The sequence below is a fragment of the Cheilinus undulatus genome, linkage group 11 (assembly GCF_018320785.1).
Source record: "Cheilinus undulatus linkage group 11, ASM1832078v1, whole genome shotgun sequence".
Lineage (NCBI taxonomy): Eukaryota > Metazoa > Chordata > Actinopteri > Labriformes > Labridae > Cheilinus > Cheilinus undulatus.
The window spans coordinates 19,219,072-19,242,160 of NC_054875.1; the positions used below are offsets into that span (position 1 = coordinate 19,219,072).

Genomic DNA, 23,089 nt, shown 5'->3' on the forward strand with positions numbered 1-23,089 from the left:
GGCTGGTAGAAGGTTTTGTCTTGTAATTACAAGAAGCCATGTGATATGCATATTGACACATGATGAAGTCATCTTTGATGTGGGGTCAAATGGATTTCTTTTAAATTCTAGAGGCATGTAATAATGAAATTGATCTAAATCACACGTCTTTGTGTTTTTGACTTGACTGTTTCGAAGTGACATTATCATGTCACTTCTACACCTTTTCACACTGTCCTCTGCAGTCTAAATTAAATGTCTGTGCTGTGCTTTGGTCAAATTTAACAAAGATGAAGCACCAGAGTTTTTTTTTTTTTTTTTGACAAGCTCTTAAACAGATTTTCTCAGTTTCAGTGTCTGTCTCTTTGTATGTAAACAAACCCCTTCACACCCCACCCCTCTCTCCCAGGGTATGCTGGCATCAGTACAATGGTGTACTTCATAACCATGGGTGGTGATCAAAGGTAAGGAGTAAGTATTGCTTTAATGACTGTCATTGTGATTTCACAAAGAGCAAAAATTCTGAACAGACCACCAGACATTGTGTTTTCACCACAAACAAAGGACTGGGTTGATTATTTCACACTTTGTGGACTGGTAGATCAGGATCAGTTAAAGTGGGTTTAAGGAGATCTTAGGTGGAGATGCCTTGTTGGACAGATAAGTGGCTTTCATTTTCCTCACTATTCTCTCTTTACTCACTGACAGGTTTGCATCAATGTCTTCTGTGTTAAATTTCACCAGACGGGTGGCAAAATGTGTCTTCCTGTGTGTTTTATACCATGAAGACCAACTGTTCTCAACAAACAAGACTGAATACAATCATGCAGAACACACTCATACGTCAGTCCATTTTTATCAGGCTTATCTAATTAAGTTTCACTTCCTCTTTGTAAAATTACTACCTAATCTGTCACTCCTTTTAAGCCCTTTGCACAGAACTAACCCACTGCTTCCATGTTGAATTTCCCCTCTGTATCAGTAAGTTCCTAACGAGGACCACACTGTTTTACATTAATGACAAAACCAGTTCAATCCTGTCCACTTTCTGTATTGTTCCACTGAGCTAGGAAACACCATTGGGGAGGCTCTGGGGAGGTTTTCTTCCTCCTACACTTATGTCTGGTTCCTCTGTTCTACCACACACAATACATACACACACAAACACAAAGGGAAAGATATAAACCCTGCTAACAAGCCTTGATTACATCTGGAAGTCTGGCCTGATCCCATATTACTGTCAGCCTTTAATCATGTTAAGTGATGCGTCGGCAGCTACAAAGGAAAGATGTTGCAGTAAAATATAAATGAACTTACATGGCCTGAAAGGATTGGATGTATTTGATTAATTCATGCAACGAATAGGTGTTCAGATTGTTCAATCAATATTCAGTGGGTTTTTACAATTCCCTAGAAATAAATCAACTGTCTGGATTTAGTTTTAAATTCATTTGAAAGCTTATCCACATCCACTAAAATGTAATAATTAATCTTTGATTTATGACTGCTGCATAAGCATGTACTCAATGTCCCTTAATGTTTCCATAATAAGTAGTTCAGTTCATTTCTCTCATACACACCTTCATACTTCATACCACTAGTATCCCAGAGTGCAAAGTGGCATCATATGATGGATTGCCTGTGTTGTATTTTCCAACCACAAGTGGATTTCCAGACAGGTTTCAGGTGGTACAGTGTTGTTATCCAGTAATCAGAGGCCAGCTAGCCCATTTGCTTTGTCATCCTTACTTTGCCACATAGATGGAGAAACTGTGAGATAAAGGCGGAAGTTATTAGAGGCTGTGAGTTGTTGCTCCATCTGTATTGCATACAGAATGATTAGCTAATATGCCACTCAGAGAAAAAAACAAAGTAGAACCAGGGATGAATCACTAAATAAAGATGCACCAAAGCACTGTTGAGAAATCAGATATGTGTAGAAGCACATTAGCGCAATAGCCCAGTTTAGTTTAGATGCACATTTCTGTTTGAGAAGAGGTGGTGGAGAACTCAAAATCCTGTGTGCAAATAAGTTTGGGATGCTTATGTTACCATGAATAAATGTGATCTATTGCCCATGCTTTTTTCATAATTTACTCACAAATCCATAACATCCTCTTTGCCTCTTTGTCACAGGTGGAAAACAGCTCATTCATAAATATCATATTTTACCTGTCTGATCAATCAAATGTATTCTCTCTTCATACAAACATATCCATTATTTAATGATCTGTGCAAAAATATGTGTTTGATAACAGTAAGCAATAGCAAACATAGAGAGGCTAATGTTCATTGGTTCACAGTCTGTCCGGCTTTTTTTTTAACATAGTGTTGCTACCTTATACAGTGCCTATTGAAAGTATTCATCCAAAGACAACTTCAAGGCACTGAACATCCCCAGAGTTCAGTTAAATCCATTATTAAGAAATGGAAGAAATATGGCACATGGAAATCTGCCTAGATCAGGCCATCCTCACAAACTGAAAAAACATGCAAGAGAGAGACTAGTGAGCAAGGCCAGCAAGGCACCATGAGTACGCTGAAGGAGTTACAAGCTTCAGCAGCTGTGATACGAGAGATTCTACATACAACTGTTGGCCTGTGTTCTTCACCAGTCAAAGCTTTATGGGAGAGTGGCAATGAGAAAGACACTGTTGAAGAAAACATACATTAATTCTCAACAAGAGTTCTCCAAAAGGCATTTGGGAGACCCCATGATCAAATGAAAGACATTTCTTTGGTCTGAAGAGGCCAATAAGGTGCTTTCTGGCCATCAGACAATATGCTATGTTTGGCGGAAACCAAATACTGCACTTCACCAAAAGCACACCATCCCCACTGTGAAGCACGGTGGTGGCAGCATCATGCTATGGGGATGCTTCTGAGCAGCCGGCCCCTCGAAGCAGTACGAAAGGGAAAGCTACACAGAAATGTTTTAAAGACAACAAGGTGAAGATTCTGGAGTGGCTGACTCAAAGCCCAGACCTCAATCCAGTAAAGATTTTGCGGCTGGACTTGAAAAGGACTGTTTAGCAGGATACCTATGCAACCTGACAGAGCTTAAGCAGTTCTGCAAAGAAGAGTGCTGTTTAATTGTAATGTCCAGATGTGGAAGCTTTGAGACATATCCACACAGACTCAGTACTGTGATTGCACCCAAAGGGGCATCTACTAAATACTGACTTGAAGGGGTGACTATTTATGCGGTCATTTATTCTACATTTCATGTTTTTATTAAATTGACATTACTTGTAGGAATCAGTTTTCACTTTGACATTAAAGAGGGTATTTTGTACTTTTTTAGTCAAAAAGCGAAATTATACTGACCATGATTGATTTATAAAATCAATAAAAGTTAAACATCAAAGGTGGTGAATAATTTTTATAGGCACAGTTTCCTAAAACACTCTTACCAACCTACTGTTTCTACCTACATATGACCTGTACAAAAAAACATTATTCCAGCTTAAAACATCCTGTACATGCGCTGAATTGCCTTTTTTAAAATTACACATAAAATTTTCATTTTCATGTAAGTCCCTCTTGTTGTAGAATGGACCATGAGATTGACAGGTGGACTGGTGCAGCGTGAGCAGTATTGCAAGTGTTTCACTGGACTGTTATGGTGAAGAGGAAGCTGAGCCGGAAGGCAACACTTTTAATTTACCAGTTGATCTTCATTCCAACCCTTACCTATAGTCAGGATCTTTGGGTATTGACCGAAAGAATGGGATTGCAGATACAGACTGTTGAAATTAGATTCCTCAGGAGAGTGGTTGGCCTTACAGATAGGATGGAAGAAAAGCTGCTCCTCCTTTATACTGGAAGGAGCTACCTGAGGGGGTTCGGGCATCCTCTCAGGATGCCTCCTCAGGTTTTGTCCAACTGTGAGGAGAAACCAGACTCTTCCCAGAACTGGTTGGAGGGATTATTACCTCTGCCAAGGAGGTTATGTGATCAGATGGGTTTGTTAGTTTGTTAGCAACATCACTCAACAAGTTGTAGATGGATTTTGATGAAATTTTCAGGAAATGTCAGAAATGGCATGAGAAAGAACTGATTAGATTTTGGGACTGATCCAGATCACCGTCTGTATTCTGGAATTTTTTTAAGGATTCTGCACTATTGGGAGATAGGGCTAATGGTGGAGGTCTGCGCTGTTACCACTTTACACCAGGAGATGGCGGACATAACTTCAATCTCAGCAGCATTTTGGGTGTGTTTCTATTCAAAATTTTGGAGTTTATAGACTTTGAAAGACACACGCCCGGTTGAGGAGAGGAGTAGGAGCGTAACAGAGAGAAAGACAGTGAATTGTAGCGAGAATACAATGCTGGGAGGAATAAAGAAATATTAATCCTCTGCCATGACTTCTAGTCGTCCAGTGAGACCATGGGTGAGACTGTCAGTTCATCTGTTGGCACCAGCAGGCAATGCTTCCATCATGAAAGTCCACCCATACGGAAGCCATTGCTTTTCCTCACCTTGTGTCCATTCCATCGGGGAGGGAGTAATCAGTGAATGCCATGGTGGGGGGCACATGGGGATGGATTCAGGAATTTATTGAAGGATTCTTCACTATTGGGAGGTAGGGCTCAATGGCGGAGGTCTGCGGTCTCCAAGTGCTTTTCTAGTTATATATCCTATCTGCCTGGGGAACACATTAGAATCCTTCAGGAAGAACCGGGAAATGTTGCTTGGGAGAGGGAGGTCTTTGTTGACTTGCTTTGCCTGTTACCACATGGAAAAAAAATGGATGGCTGGATTGACGGAATGATGGATGGATGTATGGGTGGAAGAATGGATGGATGGATAGATGGAACAATGGATGGACGGGTGGTAAGACGAATGTCTCTTGATGTCTGGTAAACTTAAGCAGAGTATTGACTGGTTTGCCATAGTGTCGTTACATCCATACCCACTGTAGACATGTCTCATCAGCTGGTTGCTGGGTTGGCAGATATACAGGAAATTTAAACCAAAACAGACCATAAAAGCTAAAATCTTTGTAGAAGTGCAGAATTGCCAGATATTTTATCTAAGTTTACATGTTTAGTTAGGAGGGCCCTTTTATATGCTGTAATACCATTGTTAAGGTAAGAAAAGAGTGAAAAACAATTTAAATCACAGTAAAAGCCAAACCCTGAATTCTCAGTCATTTTGTCAAAAACTCTTCCCTCTTATCATTCATCATCATCTAGAATGTCCCGGTACATTCAGAGTTCTAGGTGACCTCCATCTGCAGTGTCTTTATTGTAAACAGTGTCTCATGTAGTAGGAGGTGGAATTGGGCCTTATTATGTTTTTTGATCTATTCCCAGAAACTGCCTCCTGTAGATACTTTATTTCAGGTTCTTTGTCAGACATTTGTAATTCAGTATTCTGCAGATTAGTCACAGGACTCATTTATAAGATATCATATTTCTTTTATTAAAATGAACGCTTTCATTGTCACGAATCTGCATCCACTCATCTTCCATGGACACACAGCACTGCGGTCATCTTTTCTTGGCATAATTCAAATGTTTTTCTATTTTCACTGCACAGTATAAAACATCAGAAGAGGTGCTACATTTGTTTAGACACAACTGTGTACGTGTGCAAGATGAAAAATGACGAACAAACAGAGAATCTAGAATTTAAAATTCAGTCCCTTTTTTTGCCCGTTGTCCTCAGTTACATTGACAAGGCATCAAAACAGCAGAATCAAATGAAACAAGAACAATTTACATGATAGGAAACTTTTTCAAATAGTTATCAAGTACCCTGTATGACACAGTTTTTTTCTTTTTCTTTCAAAAATCAGATCTCATAGAAACAGACCGTCAGCAGTGACTAGTCATCAAAAACAAATTTCCAAATCACATCCTGGTTCACAAGAATACATTTACACACAAAAATACAAAAATAATCATCTAGCTTAAACCTTCATCTTCTGATTCTGGCATTTAAGGAAGAAGAAAATTACTTTCATCAAAAACATCAAAATACATCTGCCCACAAAGTGTCTCATTTTTTTTTAATCCAGGAAACTTGTAAAATGAAATTCCTTTCCCATTAAAAAGTGCAATCTGTTCCTGTAAAGGTTCATCATTACAAAAGATAACATCACATGGAAGACGAAAGTCCATGACTTCAAATTCGCCATCGTGAAGCTAATGTCTGATGTCTGTGACACCATGATGACCTCACACGTTAGTGACCTCGATGCTGGTGTAACCTCGGATTGGGCTTCCTTCGGCTCTAGGTGGGGTCTGGTCTCCAGTTTCTCGAGGCAGTGAGCCATAGCTGCTATGGCAACTCAGGTCCCGCCCACTGCGTGCTTTCGGGCTGAACCCTGTTGGAGGCTGGAATATAAAAAATACACTCAAACAAGCTGCTCCCCTTCAGTGAAGATATTCTGTTATATATTTGGTTTTGCATCCCCTTTTTCATTAACACAATTTGTCCTCCCCAGATTCACGAATTTATCAATGCTGAATATCTGCTGTGTTATATCTTTAGGCTTTTAGGTTCTCTACTACTTTTGTTTAGAAAAGTCTTCAGGCTGATTTTAAACTGCAAAACTTAATGATTTTTAATGCTTTTAAATCCCAAGTGAAAACTCTTGAAACTTTCTGAATACCACTATTTTAGCTGATATTTTATCATTACTGTGCTAATTGCTTATTGTGAACTGTGCAAATCTGAGCGTGTTTGATTTTTGAAACAATGTAGTGCTGCCATTCCCAGCCAATTCGTCCTTGGAAAAGAGATCTCTCATTTCAATGGAACTAACCTAGTTAAATAAATGTAAAATAAAAAATGTGCAACATAGAAATGCACAGAGTATGAAAATTAGGTCAGGTACTCATGTAAAAACAACATTTTAGTCGATTTCGATGTTTTTTTCATCTCTTCTTCTGACATAAGTTTTCTACTACACCATTTTCTCTTGTGTTTGAAAGCAGAAAACAGATCTCAGTCTTTCCACTTCATGATATACTCAGCCCAATAAAAAATGCCCTTAGTCATTAGTTAGGTGAACTAAATGCCAGCATTACATTTATATGACACAATAGATTAACATTTGGATCTGATATCTGTTAATGCTGCATAATTTGCAGCTGGAAGAAATTTTTCTACAGGGCTGATATCATTTAATAACGATGCTTAACAGATATGTCTGTGCATCCCTAATAATCCCTTTTCATCTGCTTTATGCTTTTTTTTTTTTTTTGAATTAGTGGGGATGCTGAGTAAGCATCCACACTATTGTTTGGGGACAGAAATTGATGTTGCTTGATTTTGATTCTTAAACATTACCTGAAACCAAGAGGAACAGCTCATGACAGACATCAATACATTTCCCCACCTTGATGGCCCTCCTTCTGAGCGAGACTTCGTCATCATTGTTCCGTCCTGTGGCACTGGGCGGTCTAACCAGTGAGTTCTGGCGAAGGAGGGTTGGTGGTGTTCCAAGGCCTAGACCCTCGTAGTCCTGCTTGGCATCTGTCCTGCAGGGAAGATGGGAAAGAGCAGTGTTGGGGACAGCCACAGTAGCAATTTAAAAAAATATCAGAAAACACCTTTTTACAACTTTTAAAGACACCTATTCATATCTACATTAAATATCAACAGACAACTGTGACTCTGCCTGTGGTGTGGCTTTCTTGGTGGCTGTTATCTCTCACCTGGCTGGACCAATCAGTGTTTTCATCTCCTCAACAAGGTGTCTACGAACCATGTGCTTGTTGTTTGGGATCCCCAGTGTTGTTGCCATGGTGTCAGTGTTAAAAGTAGGGTCAAGCACCATGACAGCACCATGGACTCCACTGTTTAGAAGGTTTTCAGCAAACTCCTGTGGCCAGAAGAGCAACTTCTTTTAGTAATTTCATCTAACAGATAATCCTATGTAATACTGCAACTACTTCCGCATAAAGATAAGGCAATGATATCAACCGTCTCAGTAATTATCTCATGATTACTCAAAAAACATATGGATCCATTTGTTGATGCATGTATTAACAGTCCAGACAGCCTTATCTTTGCACATCCATGATGTGGTCATTTAACATAATGGAAGCATTTTTTCTTTTAACAAGAAAGTAGACAGTGTACACTAGAGATGTCCATCTTGCACAGCAGATGCTGTAATCTAAAAGGCTTCTATTAAGCTTCATAGTATTTAATGATGCTTAATGCATCAATGTTTGGGAATTTTAATTCTTTATAAAGATTGTAGAGCAATTTTCAGTCTTGTTATGAGATGATTTTAATCATGGATTACAGTTTACTGAACTATAGTTTTATATATTTTTACTAAAGTGTTATAGTTTACTGAAAATGAGAGGTATTTATAAGAGTATTGCATTGTCTGTAATCTGTCTTTCTTTGCTCACCTTCAGATCAATATCTTTGATCCATTTGATGACCCGATGGGAGGTCCACACCAATGGATCCACATTCTGGTGTTCACATTGTACCCGACGAGCCTGCAGAGCCTGGAAACCAATTTATCAAACACCTTCTGTTGCAGCTAGATTAAAGCAAGTGTACTCACTTTGTTCCTCTGCCTGTGGACATGGTGCATATTATTGCTTACCTCCTTATCAAAACTGAGTAGGTGCAGCAGTTCAATGCCCAACAGCAAGCTGACCTGGTGGAACTTCTTGGTGATGTTGAGGTGACGTTCAAGATCACGACGTGTCAGGGAGTTCAGCATACGCCCATCAACCAAGTGGTTGTGAAAAGCCTGAGAGTACTGAGGCAAACCAATGTCGCTTAGCCAGGCTTTGGCCACCCAGTGGTGATCCATGTCTGCTGCCTTGGAAAGTCTACACACACACAGAAAGAGACCATTCTTATATGTTCACTTTAACTTAGTATAAATTATATTTAACTAGCCTCTTCTTATGTTAGCAGGCTGTGAAATTCTATCAATGGTTTTAGACAGTGATGCCTTCCAGTGAGACTGTCACTGTGGTCAGGACTTAAGTCTGATTTATACTTCTATGCCATAGCATACACTGTAGGTCAGCAGCATAGCCCTGATCTCTTCGTGCCAAAATGATGCAGACCACAAGCCCTGTGACTGGTCTGCTTGATGGGTCTTGGTGACTGCCATTATCTGTCTAAAAGCGTGTTAAGAGTACTGTAGTGTGATCCATGTCTCTCTCAGTGGCTGAATGAGTGAAAAAAATCCCCTGTCCCGGGTCTCAGCTGATTCGGCAGCTGTACATTCCATCTCCTTTAATGTCTTCCATCCTTTCTTCTTTGCAATAACCATAGTATAATCAACTGCTCTTAGTCTGGGACCCATGTGCATTAGGTAACCCTGCCAGGAACTGCCAACACAGCTCCTGGGTTCACAGGGACATGCAAATTCCTCCACCACAATTTTTGGAGGGGTCAGTTGAGGGGGTTTGGGCAGCTGATCAGGATGCCTCCTGGCTGTCTCCCTCTGGAGATCTTCTGGGTACATCCAACTAGGAGGAGACCTTAGGGCAGAACAGTAATGGGATTATACATCCCATCTGGACTGTCAATGCCTGAGAATCTCCAAGAAGAAGCTGATAAACGTTGCTGGGGAGAGGGATGTCTAATCAACAGCTGCTCATTATTATCAGCTCCAGCTCCAACATAATACACTCTGTGTCAGTTTCCACGGTTTCCTGTACACAAACAAGCAAGAAATGTGACAAGAATGGGAACTTGGATAAAAATTGCACTAGCATTTGGGAAGAGTGTTGCAGAGCTGCAAGGACACATCAACACACAACTATGTAGTGCTGATACCATCGTAGGTCACTATGGCATAGATGCAACACAGATGTCTGGCGGTAAATAGCGCACATCATGAAATAACTTTTTAGTATTGTTGAACATGTACAGAGCATTCAAAAAGTATTCAGATACCCTTCACTCTTTCAATTTTGTTTGGTTGCAGCCTGATGCTGCAATTTTTGCATTCATTTTCCTCTCATTAATCTACACTCAGTACCCCATCATGATAAAGTAAAACCAGGGTTTAAAATTTTTTTGCAAAAATTTCTTTAACTCTGTTTTCACTTTGTCACAATGTGCTACAGAGTGTAGATTAATACAACAAAAAAGAATATAAATGATGTCACATCAGGCTGCAACATCTGGGCATCCAGAGTATCAACCCAAAAAATTTAAAACAAGACAACCCAGTCCTATTTTTCAGGGTCAGTCGTCTGTAAACGACTGCTCTGTGACCACTGTGTCATCACATTGAGTCATTAAGATAATAACTGTTTCTCACTTAATATTTCCAACCATAGATTTATGTCATTCAAGCACATAGCTTTACTCAAGTTGGAAGATCCAGTGAAAGAAAAGGGCGGAGTGAGAAGAAGCTCATTTGCATTTAAAGAAACAGATACCAAAACCGACCTCTATGAGAAAGTTTGCTAACAGCTGGTTTATACATGGTCAAATCCTCTTCCAGTGATTGATTTACAGTATATTATATTTGACTAAAGCACAGCAGGTTTTTTATTTAAAACACAAGGGATTGAGTTAAAAGATTAAAAAGCACACTGTATGCCACCTTTAAAATCCAAAAAGCTATTGGGTGAATTCCCATGAAATTTTCACACCTGTTAACCAAAACAATTACTGAACTGTCAGTCAGAATGAAACTTTATCACCTTTATATATATATTTTTGATTTTAAGAGACAAACTATATTCCCAGACACACACTCTTTTTTCCCTCTATTAACAGCCAATATCATGACTTCTGGTAATCATAGGGACAGTTAATATTGCAGTGCTTTTTCAACTGTTGTAAGTATAAATCACCAGCAGATGGCTCTCTTACATTACATGTTGCAAAGTTAGGACAAACAGTCTGTTTTCCTTCCTCACCCTCTACCATTCTCTGCATCTCTGTAATCCTCAATGGCAAGGCGCAGTTTGCGACGATGCATGATATTGGTGACGCCTAAACCCATCTCCAGGTCTTCATCTGTCAGCCCAAGTAAGACCTGCAAAATGTAGGGGTAACCTGATAAAGTTCACTGAAAGTTTAGCCACACAGCACAACTGCTCTAGACACTGAAACCAGATGGAATCAAAATAGTTCACTGACTATAAATATCTGACTATATATCTATATATATTTGTAATTTCAACCTTTACCTTTCCACTCTTGACGTTTTCTGAGCAGGAGCGGATGTACATGGGCATCGCCATGACAACCTCCAGCCAGGCCTGCACAGTTCCTGCCCTCCATTGTGACATGGGTGTGGTCCTGGCCAGCTCCACCTGCTGTAGGCGGTCCAGCTGGTCCTCTGAGCCATCTGACAGGCTGAGGCTGTGACGGGTGGGGCTGGAGAGGCTGTCCGAGTCTGGGTGAGTGAGTGAGGAAAGAGGGGAGTGGACAGGGGAGGAGATGTGGGTGATGTAGTTGAAGAGAGTGAGTGAGGGCAGAGGTGGGAGTGCGTATCATGAGCAATAAAAAAACAAACAAACATTAACAACAACCTGTTTTAGCATTTAACTTCTGTTTGTGCAGTCTGTATGTTTATTTTATTTATTTATTTATGGGGTGGGGGGGTATTCTAACCAGTTTGTGAGTAATATCTTCTAAATAAACTTGCTTTAACAATATTTTAATTACTTGGCTGAATGACAACAAACCAGTCAGTTGCCAGTGATGCATTAACAAAAGTTACAGCTTTTACAAACAAGCTCCTCACTTAAGAAGTCCATTACACAGGCAGCTGTTTGAGCTTTTGAATTAACATGACTCATCTGTCTGAATTAGCCGGCGGCATCAGCTTGATGAAAACAGGAAGCCTGCCATTTGGACAATTTTAAAGCACGTTATTTTTAGATGCAATATGATGGCACAAAATCTGCATGAAAGGGTAAATTATTGTGGTAAAATTCTGCCCTCAAATGCCGTTTAGCCACTTGAAACCTTTTTATTTCTTTGCTTATGTACCAAGAGTGGGCAGACATGTTTTGAATTTGATCAAGACTTAATATTTAGTAGATTCAGGCCAAAATCTGAGCTAACAATGCAGTTTATAGTCACTTCAGTAAACTGCATTTCTCAATGTTTACCAGCAGGTGGCACCATAGTACAAGTTTTATACTCAGTGAATGGGAAAGTATGACATAAGCTTTTAAACTGAGAGGTGTTCTAGGTCTTTTGGTGTAAAGTGCAAAGTGGTTTTAACTTTTCTTGTTTTTGTTTTTGTTTTGTTTTTTTGCTCACTGAAATAGTCAGAATGCAGCAAAACCTATTTTTTCCTGTTGATTTATATACAAAAAAAAAAAAAAAAAAAAAAAAATCATACTTAAAAAGTCACATGTCTCTTCTAACTCCTAAGTCATACTCAAGCATGGCACTGCTCCAGAAACAGCCATAACTTTGAAAACTGCATAGACTATTTGGAAGCTAATGAGCTTTAAACAAAAGCATACTTGTTGGACCCTCAATCTGTATAATATTCATTTTGTTTGAATGTTTTTTTCATTGTAATAGAGGTGTGGAAGAAAGACGCACCTATTGGAATCATAAAGTCGTAAAGTTTGCTTGGAACCCCCAGGCCAGTTCTTTTTGTCCTTGCCACTGTCTCTTTGTGTTTCCTTGTTTTTTGCAGAGGGAAATGCAGTTCTGTTTTTGCATGCTTTACCACTCACTTTGATGTTGCCTCATAACAAGATTTTAGACAGAATAACTGTAGTGCCATAATTCATTATTGCTAATCTTCACTTCTGTGATTCATCTCTAGGTGAAGGCTTGTATGTGTCCTTCTGTGGGAAATAAATATAACCTGAAGATTCACTTCTAATCCTAAGTGACCCTTAAAAGCAATTCCTATCGAGGTGAATAAAGCTGCTCTTTGAACAGAAGTGTGCTCTTGTCCAGATACAAGGTCTGTTTTTCACTACTGAGAGTTGGTACAGAGGCCCGCCACATTCAGAGCTGCACAATCGCCTGTCTGACGTGAAGTCGAAGGCTAAACTGTTGGAGACTGGACTCTGTGTGACCTCACAGTTAGCTCCCTCCTGTGAGCTTGACCCTCTTGTGCCTCTTGAAACTCCCTGAAAGCAGAGTGAGAACAACTTACAGTGATGTGGTGGTGTGACTGTGGAGAGTTTGGGGTTTCCTAGCTTTGGCTTAGAGAGTTGTGTTTGTGTTGTAAACAATGTGATGGATCACTAATCCTTTAGTACAGGTACAATAGCAATATGTACACTGCGCGGACAATGCAGAAGACTTCTGTGAGCAATCAATCCTTACTGCGCCTTTCAAAATTCTAGTCATGGATGTTAGTATGGCAACACTGCTGCATTTCTGAAACAGTGTCACACCCAATACTTGGAACTGAAGAGCAACTAGTATTGTATACGAGATGTGCAAGATAAAGTGATTAAAATATGGTAATATATGTCATCTCACAACCGGAATTTCATGTGTTTGACTCCGGGCTCCTAAAGTCATATATGTTGATGTGTCCGTGGGCAAGGCACTTAACTCCTGTTTGCTCCCCAGTAGGTGAATTCTTAATTTATGACCCACATTAATTTTAGTGACCTTTGGATAACTGGCCTGACCGCTCTTCCATATTTAGTTCACATAAAAAATGCCTTTTGTAATGTACATTGATACACAACTTCTGCTGTTTGACTTCATGTAGTGAGGATCTGTGTGAATTATAGTCAGGCAAGCAAGCTGCTAGAAAGTAGTGCTATCAGTACTGTACATGCCAGTGGACAAGCCCTCACCATCCTCGTGGAAATTCAACTTACTAATGAATAATATGCACTGGACTGGCTAGAGAAGGGAGTATACTCCATGGAGACTAAATAAAGAAGGGAGTTTACTCCATATACCTGTGTATACCCTGTACTACCCAAATGCACAGACTATAGACATCAAATATCAACCACTCTGTGTGATGTCATGCCATGATTTTTTTTTCTGCATTTTGGCATTTTGGAGCCTGATGATGGCAGTCACCAAATTGGGATATATGACTCAAACTACATTCAACAAAAAGGCAGGAAAACAGGTAAGAAGTGACACAGAGGTGGTTATCACAGATACTTGAAACACACCCTTGAAGCTCTAAAAATAACAGTAACAAGGCAGTTATTTGAGGTCAGTACAGGGATTTAGTTAAAGCATAACCTCCAGGCAAAAAAAAAAAAAAAAAATACACATACATGCAAGTCAAATCATGAGTAATGCCTCATTATGCATTACTCTTAGCCCCAATAAAACCAAAGTGAAAGAGTAATAACAAAACCTATCATAAACACGAGTTTATACCAACAGGGAAATAAGCTATAGAGACTATGAGTCAATTTTTTTAACCAAGGGGAAAACGTTAAATTATTCTACTAAAAAATAGCATTTAATACAGGCTCTGATGAGAATTCTTTGGTTTTTGGAGCCAGCCTTAATTGGACACTCCAGGAACTGCAGTATTTTTTGCATTTCTCAACAATGGAAGAAAACATGCATATCTGCATTCTTGCTGAGCAATGAGAGGGTTGATGATGCGCTCATGTCTGCATGATAAATACAAAACAACTAGTCTGAGTCTATTCTGTGATGCCAAATGACTGGTGAATATACCCTTATATTAAGCTTACAGACACAAGAATTGCATCAAATATCAACACGAAAATAAATAAACTTCCTTCAACTGCTCAGTTTCAATCGTTGTTGACACACTGGGCAAATGTAAGAATATTTCAGGTCTAAATGAAGTCTGTGGTAAATTTAAGTTCGATTTTTTTATGATGTACCTTGGAATAAAGTAAAAAGTAAAAAACAATGAATGGTAAAATTGTCATTTGTGTTCAGCTATTTTTGCGCAGCAACAGACTGAACTTGAAGAAGTGCTTCACTCAGGGGTCAGTTTATGTTGTAAGGAGTCATCACATCAGGCATCTGCAATCACAGCTTGCAACCCAGCTGATCCTATTTTTAATAGCAATTGGGACAGGTGTACCTTGTTGTCAGAGTCAGATTGTTTACTCCTGGGTGGCTTCACTGTGTTGAGAGTCCGGTGGAGGTCGGAGAGGAGGGGTAGGTGTTAGAGGTCAGGGTTGAGATCAGGCAGAACATCATTGGCACCATATGCTGACATGTATGAGCTGTGTTCCAACATTCTGACATGGCTTTCTTTCCCCTGTTTCTAAATATTGATTATTAAAATCACTGGCAGAATCTTTTCAGAGTAAATAAGGATTCAGAATTGTCAAAGAGAGGAAAGGAGGCCATTTGAAAGCTTTTGGGATGCAGTCCTCTCACAGATGGACTCGCAGGGCTGAGAGAGGCTCACACATATGTTAAAAGTGGCAGCCCCTCCAGCATGAAGGGTCCAATCAGGATTAGAGCCATACCACAACAAATGAACACACACACACACACACACACACAGACATTAACACAGGGAAAGAGAGGACAGCCGCATGGAAATTCAGTGTTATTCATTTTATTTTAAAATAATCTTATTCTTCTTATTTAGGTCTTTTGAGCGTAATTTTTGTTGCCATGCCTTTCAAAGTTAAAAGCTACTATCTTCTTCTAAACATCTCAGGGCCTCATGATAAAAGTCCTCCACTGAGGCTCCAACTTAGACTTTAAATAAAACTCTTTCATAATAATTTTATTACTGTAATGTTTCATTTACAAAACATAAAATATAGTGGAAAATAAAAAAACAGAGGCCGTGGCTCAGAACATAAAATTATACACTGTTCTTCCTTTGATATGTCTCTCCCCATCAGATGAGGATCAGAACTAAATGTAGAATAAAAATAGCCTTGATTTGTATACTTTTCTTTGCATGTTTACTGAAAATAATGTGTTAAGCTGTTGTCCTTTTACATACATTTTAATACATGATGAATGATCTTTGAATTACCTTTGTGATTCACCTCAAAATCCAATATTTGAGAGCCCAAATACACAGAAGGTTGAGTCAAGGGTTAACTGATAATCCCCTCACTGCCTACATGGTCGCTCTTTTTGACGAGCTCTGTGCTTAAATTCAGCTCCAGTGTAATCTGTGACTCTGTCCTGTTTCAGAGGACACTGACAAAACCCAGTGTTAGTCAAATATCAGGGCGAGAAAAGATTTCCTGGGGGTGGCAGTGCAGACTCCAGCTCAATCCAATAAAAGGGTGAAAATAATCCAATGTCTGTAGTTATTCTTTTGCTTGAAGAAATGTTATTAACCTTTGCCACAGAGTTAATTGCTTTTTTCTGCAATCTCCTGAACTCTGCATCTGAATTTTGTGGCGAGTTCACAGGGTCACCGGAAAAGGCGTGCATTTGTGTCTGTAGACTGCTCAATTCTGATTTTTAACCTCCTGAGTTTGTTCTCTGTATTGTTAAAAAACAGGTCACTGAATATCTGCTTCATTCTTGGGACTCCAAATGTAAGGTCTTTCCTGGTAAAACAACCTTCTGCTTTATTTTTCTTATGTTAGCATACTTTTTGTGTAAGCATTAAATTATTTTGTGTTCTTAAAACATCTCCAGGAATAAATTGCTCCTTACAGCCTATTCAAACAGGAAAACTTCAAGCTTCTGTAAGATCATACGGAGAGAAAATAATAAAAAGCCTCATGAATAAATGGAAAAAAATTTTAATTATCTAAAGGACAGCACTGGAATTGTTTTGTGACTGTTGGCTTGTGACTTTTCATTTTCCAAATGCGATTGTGCATAATTTTTTTTATGTATAATTCAGGATGATAAGCTTTTGAACATAAATCAGAATGTTTTCTGAATATCAATTGTCCTTCCTTATTTTGAAATGGAGGAAATTGTGAATAAATATGAAATCAGTAACTGACCTCTCTTTTTTAAGCAGGACTCCTTGATAACATACCCAGAGAAAGACACTTCTATTTAGTTTTTTTTTTGTTGTTGTTGTTGTTTGGTTTTTCAGCATGCATTGGGAATTGGGACTATGTGCATGCATGTCACACATGTTCCTCAAACATGTACCTTCTATCTGATCAGATAGAAAACACATCTCTTACATTTCCTGTTTGGCTTCATGTTGATGTGGAACAAACTGTTCTGCATAGAAAGTTTGTTCCTTGCTTAGAAGAGTCTTTGAAGTCTCATTTGAGCAAACGTCAAGAGGGAGCACAGTTTTCTTGGCTGTTCAGGGATTTGTTGTACAAACCAAATTAGAGGTGTTTTGGAGGAGTCTGCATGTTGCCTACAGGAAACTGTTCTCATCATGGCAGTGTGGTAGGAGAGGGATGGACCAAGCAGGACAATCAACAGGGAGGAGTTTAAGTTAAAAGGTAGTGAGGAGGGGGTACATGTCCAAAATAACAAAAGGCATTCAGGACAAGGAGACATTTACACGCACAAAGTGCACATCAACTTTTGTTATTTACAAGTACAGCAGTCCTTCAAGTTTCCAGTTGAGTGAAAACAAAAAGTCAAAGATTAAAGAGCAATTAAAGATCCGATAGCACAGCCGTTTTGGAGGGTAGATCCAATAGAACATCTCCATGTGGTCGCTGTGTCTCACTGTCCACTCTATTTACACGACTGTACATATTTACAGGTGCAATTTGCCTGCTTAGGTTTATACTTCAGTGATGCAGGACCCACCTCTGGCCTCTGCCATGGCCTCTGACCATGGACAACACACACATGCACACTCTCACACATACACACGTTTAGTACGCATGCATGTGTGGCTACACACACATCATTGATCATTATATCTGTACAATCTGACATCACACACACCCATCCTCTCACATGCACGCTTCAACACAATGCAGTCTTCTGACAACTGCCACAAAGGCTCTCCAGGTGGCTCGCTCGGACATGTGTGCGTTACCAGTCTGCATCTTCCTCTATGTAATAATCGGGCGTTGAAGTACCATCAAACAAACCAGGGTCGAGGGATTTGCGCTGTTTTCCCCGGGCGAAGACGCGTGACAGAGAGCCCAGCCCCATCTTTTCTTTCTTCTTCTTACGCTTCGCCTCCTCCAGATCTTCTAGGGACTGAAGGAAGAAAGAGAGCAGAGGAGAGGAGAAGATAAAGAGATGGGCATAGGAACAGAGAGATACAACAGAGGAGGAGTCAATGAAGAGCTGTAAAGTGGGCGATAAAGATCACAACACAGAAAGGAACTGATTCTTGACATGCTGCCAGGCATGCAGGTATTCAACAACCAGTTTACATAAATACAAGTCTTTGCTGCTGAGTGAGTACACAACACAACGAACTGCGTGGAAGAGATATGAATTCAGCCTCTAAACAATGACGGAAGAAAACGACAGCGGCCAGAGAGCAGGACTAAGAGGAGGTGACTGCAGGTGAGGGAGGTGGACAGCTCTTACGTTGCAGAGGGAGTGAGTCCGATGGCGTGGGGAGTTGATGTCACTGGGAGTGGATGACCGGTCTCCCTCCACGGCTGAGGCGTCAGAGATGATGGAGGGCTGACGCGAGTGACACGGGCTCACCCGCACGGCAGCCACTAAACAGATGAGAGGGAGAAGAGAAAAGCTTGTTTTCTTTGGGGTGTGTTTGGACACCAAAAGTATCTCACAGAGATAATCTGAGTCTTCTTAACAACGCCGTAACTGCCTAAAATAAAAAATATATTTTTCAAAAGCTCCTGACCCATAGCCTGAAATTATTTGCAATCATCTGCAGTTGCTAAGCAACAGTGAAAACAGCTTCACAGAGGTTGAGCGAGTATGTGTATGTGTGCTTTTGCGCGCATACCAGTGAGACTGATCCATACAATATGACCAATCGCATACATGCATTCGTGACTGCTCATGATTCCCATGATTTGGTTTTAGTTTGATTCTTCCTCCTGATGTGTCAGACACAGGTCAACAACCTATTTGAGGCATTTGCTGCCCTTAAAACCAGTACTGCAAGGTATTCACTTATTGCTTTACATCTGATAAACAGTAATTCTGTATTTGGAGGAACTGTAAGAATGTCTTTGGCTCACAGCTCTGTTGTTCAGTATACTTAGGTGACTCTCAATCTCAGAAGCCATCAGTTTTCATCCAATGATGATAAAGCACTGGCAAAACATTACTTCCATCTCAGAGTTCCTTTTTCATGTGTAGCTATTGTTTGCAGCGTGACTGACAGCTGCAGAAGCAGAACCAAACATCAGCAACAAAAACATCTGGTACAAAAATCAGGTCCCGTGCCTTCACATTCAGCACTTTTATCAAATACATAAAAAAACATTTGTGTTCATCGACACATGTGGAAGCTGTAAAGCCAAAAATATGTTTGCTGTAACTGCTACAGAAAGCGCATGAAATGTCAAGACTGGAGCATCATCAGCACCAACAATGCGATCAAACTGAGCAGATGGCGAGAGGAGATGTGTGTAAGCGGATCCACATGAGCATGCTGAGGGTCGATGACGGTAAAACCCTCCTGTGTGAGTCACTTTATGTCAACGAGGGTGTTACCATACCTTGTCTGTCCGTAGGATGTCCTGTGTGGACATAGAGGGTTTGCTGACTCTGTCTGATGGCAGCGGTCAAGGGAAGGTCTGCCTGCATCACCCACTCCTGATTGTTGCCGTTGACAACCGTTTCCGTGGGCATCGCCAAAGAGTGACGCTTGGGCACATCCTTGGTCAGAGTGGCTAACGACTGTTTGGCCTTCAGAGGGGACACAGACAGATGTAAATAGTAAGAAAGCAAACCAGAAAAAAATATCCTCCATAGAAATGTGTATTTATTGCATGTTTTAGTGCATGTTTGTGCATTATTTTGCTGTTTATTTTTGTATGGCCAAATGTGTGCACAATTGCACATGTTATATCCAGAGTCAGACTGCAGGTCTCTGAGTACATGTGGACATGTGAGTTCTCCTCTGGGCTCCTCATGTGATTGGCTCATTATATATTGCAGCTGTTTTCATGTTCATCTTTTGTTGTGTCATATCTCTTGTTACTGCTCTGGAGAGCAATGTGAAAAAAAGAACAGAATATCTTGATGAGGTGTTTGCTTTTTGTTTCCTTTCCAGAACAGAAAATTAGCTATTAAAAAAATACTTACAGTTGCAAGAAAAAAATGTGTGAACCCTTTGAATTTTTTGGATTTCTGCAAAAATTGGTCAGAAAATGTGTTCTGACCTTCATCTAAGTCACAACAATAGACACACACAGTCTGCTTAAACTAATACAGCACAAAAAATGATATGTTTTTATTGAACAAAACATGTAAACATTCACAGTGCAGGGTGGAAAAAGTATGTGAACCCCTAGGATAATGACTTCTCCAAGAGCTTATTGGAGCAAGGAGTCAGCCAACCTGGAGTTCAATCAATGTGATGAGATTGGATGTGTTGGTTTAAGCTGCCCTGCCCTATTAAAAACACACACACCAGTTTTGAATTTGCTGTTCTCAAGAAGCATTGCCTGATGTGAAGCATGCCTGGCACAAAAGAGCTCTAAGAAGGCCTATGATCAAGAATTGTTGACTTGCATGAAGCTGGAAAGGGTTACAAAAGTATCTCTAAAAGCCTTGATGTTAGGGTTAGTGTGTCCACGACAGACAGACTGTCTAGAAATGGAGAAAGTTCAGCACTGTTGCTACTCTCCCTAGGCGTGGTCGTCCTGTAAAGATGACTGCAAGAGCACAGCGCAGAATGCTCAATGAGGTGAAGAAGAATCCTAGAGTGTCAGCTAAAGACTTACAGGAGTCTCTGGCACATGCTAACATTTGTGTTGACAAATCTACAAGAAGTAAAACATTAAACAAGAATGATGTTCATGGGAGGACACCACGGAGGAAGCCACTGCTGTCCAAAAAAACATTGCTGCACGTTTGAAGTTTGCAAAAGAGCACCTGGATGTTCCACAGCACTACTGGCAAAATATTCTGTGTACAGATGAAACCAAAATTGAGTTGTTTTCAAGGAACAAACAACGCTATGTGTGGAGAAAAAAAGGCACAGCACACCAGCATCAAAACCTCATCCCAACTGTGAAAAATGGTGGAGGGGCCATCATGGATTGGGGTTGCTTTGCTGCCTAAGGGCCTGGACGGATTGCTGTCATTGACAGAACAATGAATTCCCACGTTTATCAGGACATTTTGCAGGAAAACTTAAGACCATCTGTCTGCCAACTGAAGCTCAACAGAAGATGGGTGATGCAACAGGAAAACGACCCAAAGCATAGAAGTAAATCAACAACAGAATGGCTTCAACAGAAGAAAATACGCCTTCTAGAGTGGCCCAGTCAGAGTCCTGACCTCAACCCGATTGAGATGCTGTGGCATGACCTCAGGAGAGCGATTCACACCAGACATCCCAAGAATATTGCTGAACTAAAACAGTTTTGTAAAGAGGAATGGTCCAAAATTCCTCCTGACTGTTGTGCAGGTCTGTTCTGCAACTACAGGAAAGGTTTGGTTGAGGTTATTGCTGCCAAAGGAGGGTCAACCAGTCATTAGCCTTGGGGTTCACATACTTTTTCCACCCTGCACTGTGAATGTTTACATGGTTTGTTCAATAAAAACATGAAAACATATCATTTTTTGTGCTGTATTAGTTAAAGCAGACTGTGTTTGTCTATTGTTGTGACTTAGATGAAGATCCCAACACATTTTATGACCAATTTATGCTCAAATCCAAGAAATCCCAAAGGGTTCAAATACTTTTTCTTGCAACTTTATTTTTCAGAGGTTAAATGTATTCTTTTTTAAACTGATGAGGTTTAAAAAAAAAAAATGAGCAGCTGCTGGAGCCTTTGGTATTGTGCTTGTGCATGTGTATTTAGTGTCCATCAAAGTTTTATTTGGTGTGTTAATTTTCTGATTAGCTGTCACACGTGGGGGTTCTGAAAAATCTCACAATCTCATAATTTTCAGGTCCTATTATCATGCCAAGCAAGGGCAGGATGCAAATCAACACCAGCACAATCAGCTTCATTGCAATCATCTCTATGTAGCAGCGGTCAAACGATTAACAATCATGGTCTTTGACATGCAAAATAGAGTACAATCACAAACCTTTGCAGAAATTATTAGACATCTAAATATTGATGTGTTTCCCTTCCTGCATGTCTTTGCACAATTACACCTTAAACACTAACATGTCATTCACAGTAGGAGAATCTATGGGATCACTCATGTTAGGATCACTGGAATCAGTCAGGGTCGGTTGAGGGTTAGTTAAAAAACGTGCAGCTCAGGAGGTGCTTTCCAAAACCACAATCAGGTCACAAGAAGGACAGATTTCTGGGGAACAGGGAGGTCAAGAAAGGTCAACATTTAAAGCTGGGGGCTCATCTTACCGCCATGAACCTAGGAGAGTAGTCCCTGTCCGCAACCCGCTCAAACACCCGGAACTCCATTCTCTGATTGACACAGTTACTCATCTGGGGGGTTGGAGACATGATGGATGGCTATACGTACATTTAAAGTATTTTGGTGCTTGATTGATATGCAGTGTACCCAAAATAGTGCAGACAGAATTCTGAAACTCTGATATGTATTTGCATAAAGACCTATTTTCACTGCACTTGTCAGCAAAGTTACAAAACATTTGATGTGAGCCTTGAACACTAAAGATCCGTTAAATATGCAATTGAGAGTCCCTGGTTCTTAATTCTCGATCACTTTTGTGACTTATTCTTATACTTAAGGATGCACTCTAAACCACAAATAATCAAACTTTAAAAGGGTGATGAAAGAGATATCACCTTTTCTTTCTGTCTATCTTTCTGACTCACCATGGCCAGTTCAGCTTCCAACTCTTTAATGCGGTTCTCCTTCAGGTCAAGCTGTGAGCGCAGCATCCCCGTGTGCTCTGTTGCTTCCTTGGTCTGACGCCGCAGGTCCCACTTCTCTCTCTCCAGCAGGTCCTTTTCTTTTGCCAGTGTCTTTACCGCATCCTCGCTCTCCTAGTACACACAGAAATCCTGATGGATTGATGCACATAGCAGGTATGCCCTTTGAAAACCCACTGTATATGTAATGAAACAGAAGGTGAGGCATCTGTGCCATTTTGCTGTCTATGCTTGGAAATAAAACCAGATAACACTACACAGACTTGTCGCTATGTCAGAATTTTACATTCTTGGTAAGAAAATAGAAATAATCAAAT

General features: G+C 40.1%; 1 protein-coding gene across 5 annotated transcripts in view; it reads right to left on the reverse strand.

Annotated features, from left to right (window-relative positions):
* Nucleotides 1-5,425: 5,425 nt before the first annotated feature.
* The window catches only part of kazna (kazrin, periplakin interacting protein a), a 294,446-nt gene continuing 276,782 nt past the window's right edge, over nt 5,426-23,089 (reverse strand). For 2 of the 5 annotated variants that reach the window (XM_041798664.1, XM_041798668.1), the window contains 12 exons: nt 22,716-22,886; nt 22,278-22,361; nt 19,446-19,635; nt 18,337-18,473; nt 17,874-17,997; nt 11,127-11,335; nt 10,854-10,972; nt 8,564-8,795; nt 8,361-8,462; nt 7,653-7,819; nt 7,334-7,475; nt 5,426-6,326 (listed from right to left, as the gene is read on the reverse strand). In XM_041798664.1, coding sequence (XP_041654598.1) covers nt 6,168-6,326; nt 7,334-7,475; nt 7,653-7,819; nt 8,361-8,462; nt 8,564-8,795; nt 10,854-10,972; nt 11,127-11,335; nt 17,874-17,997; nt 18,337-18,473; nt 19,446-19,635; nt 22,278-22,361; nt 22,716-22,886 — 1,836 coding nt within the window. In that variant the 3' untranslated portion in view covers nt 5,426-6,167. The remainder of the gene's footprint in view (nt 6,327-7,333; nt 7,476-7,652; nt 7,820-8,360; nt 8,463-8,563; nt 8,796-10,853; nt 10,973-11,126; nt 11,336-17,873; nt 17,998-18,336; nt 18,474-19,445; nt 19,636-22,277; nt 22,362-22,715; nt 22,887-23,089) is intronic. The other 3 variants (XM_041798665.1, XM_041798666.1, XM_041798667.1) reach the window with 3 other exon arrangements.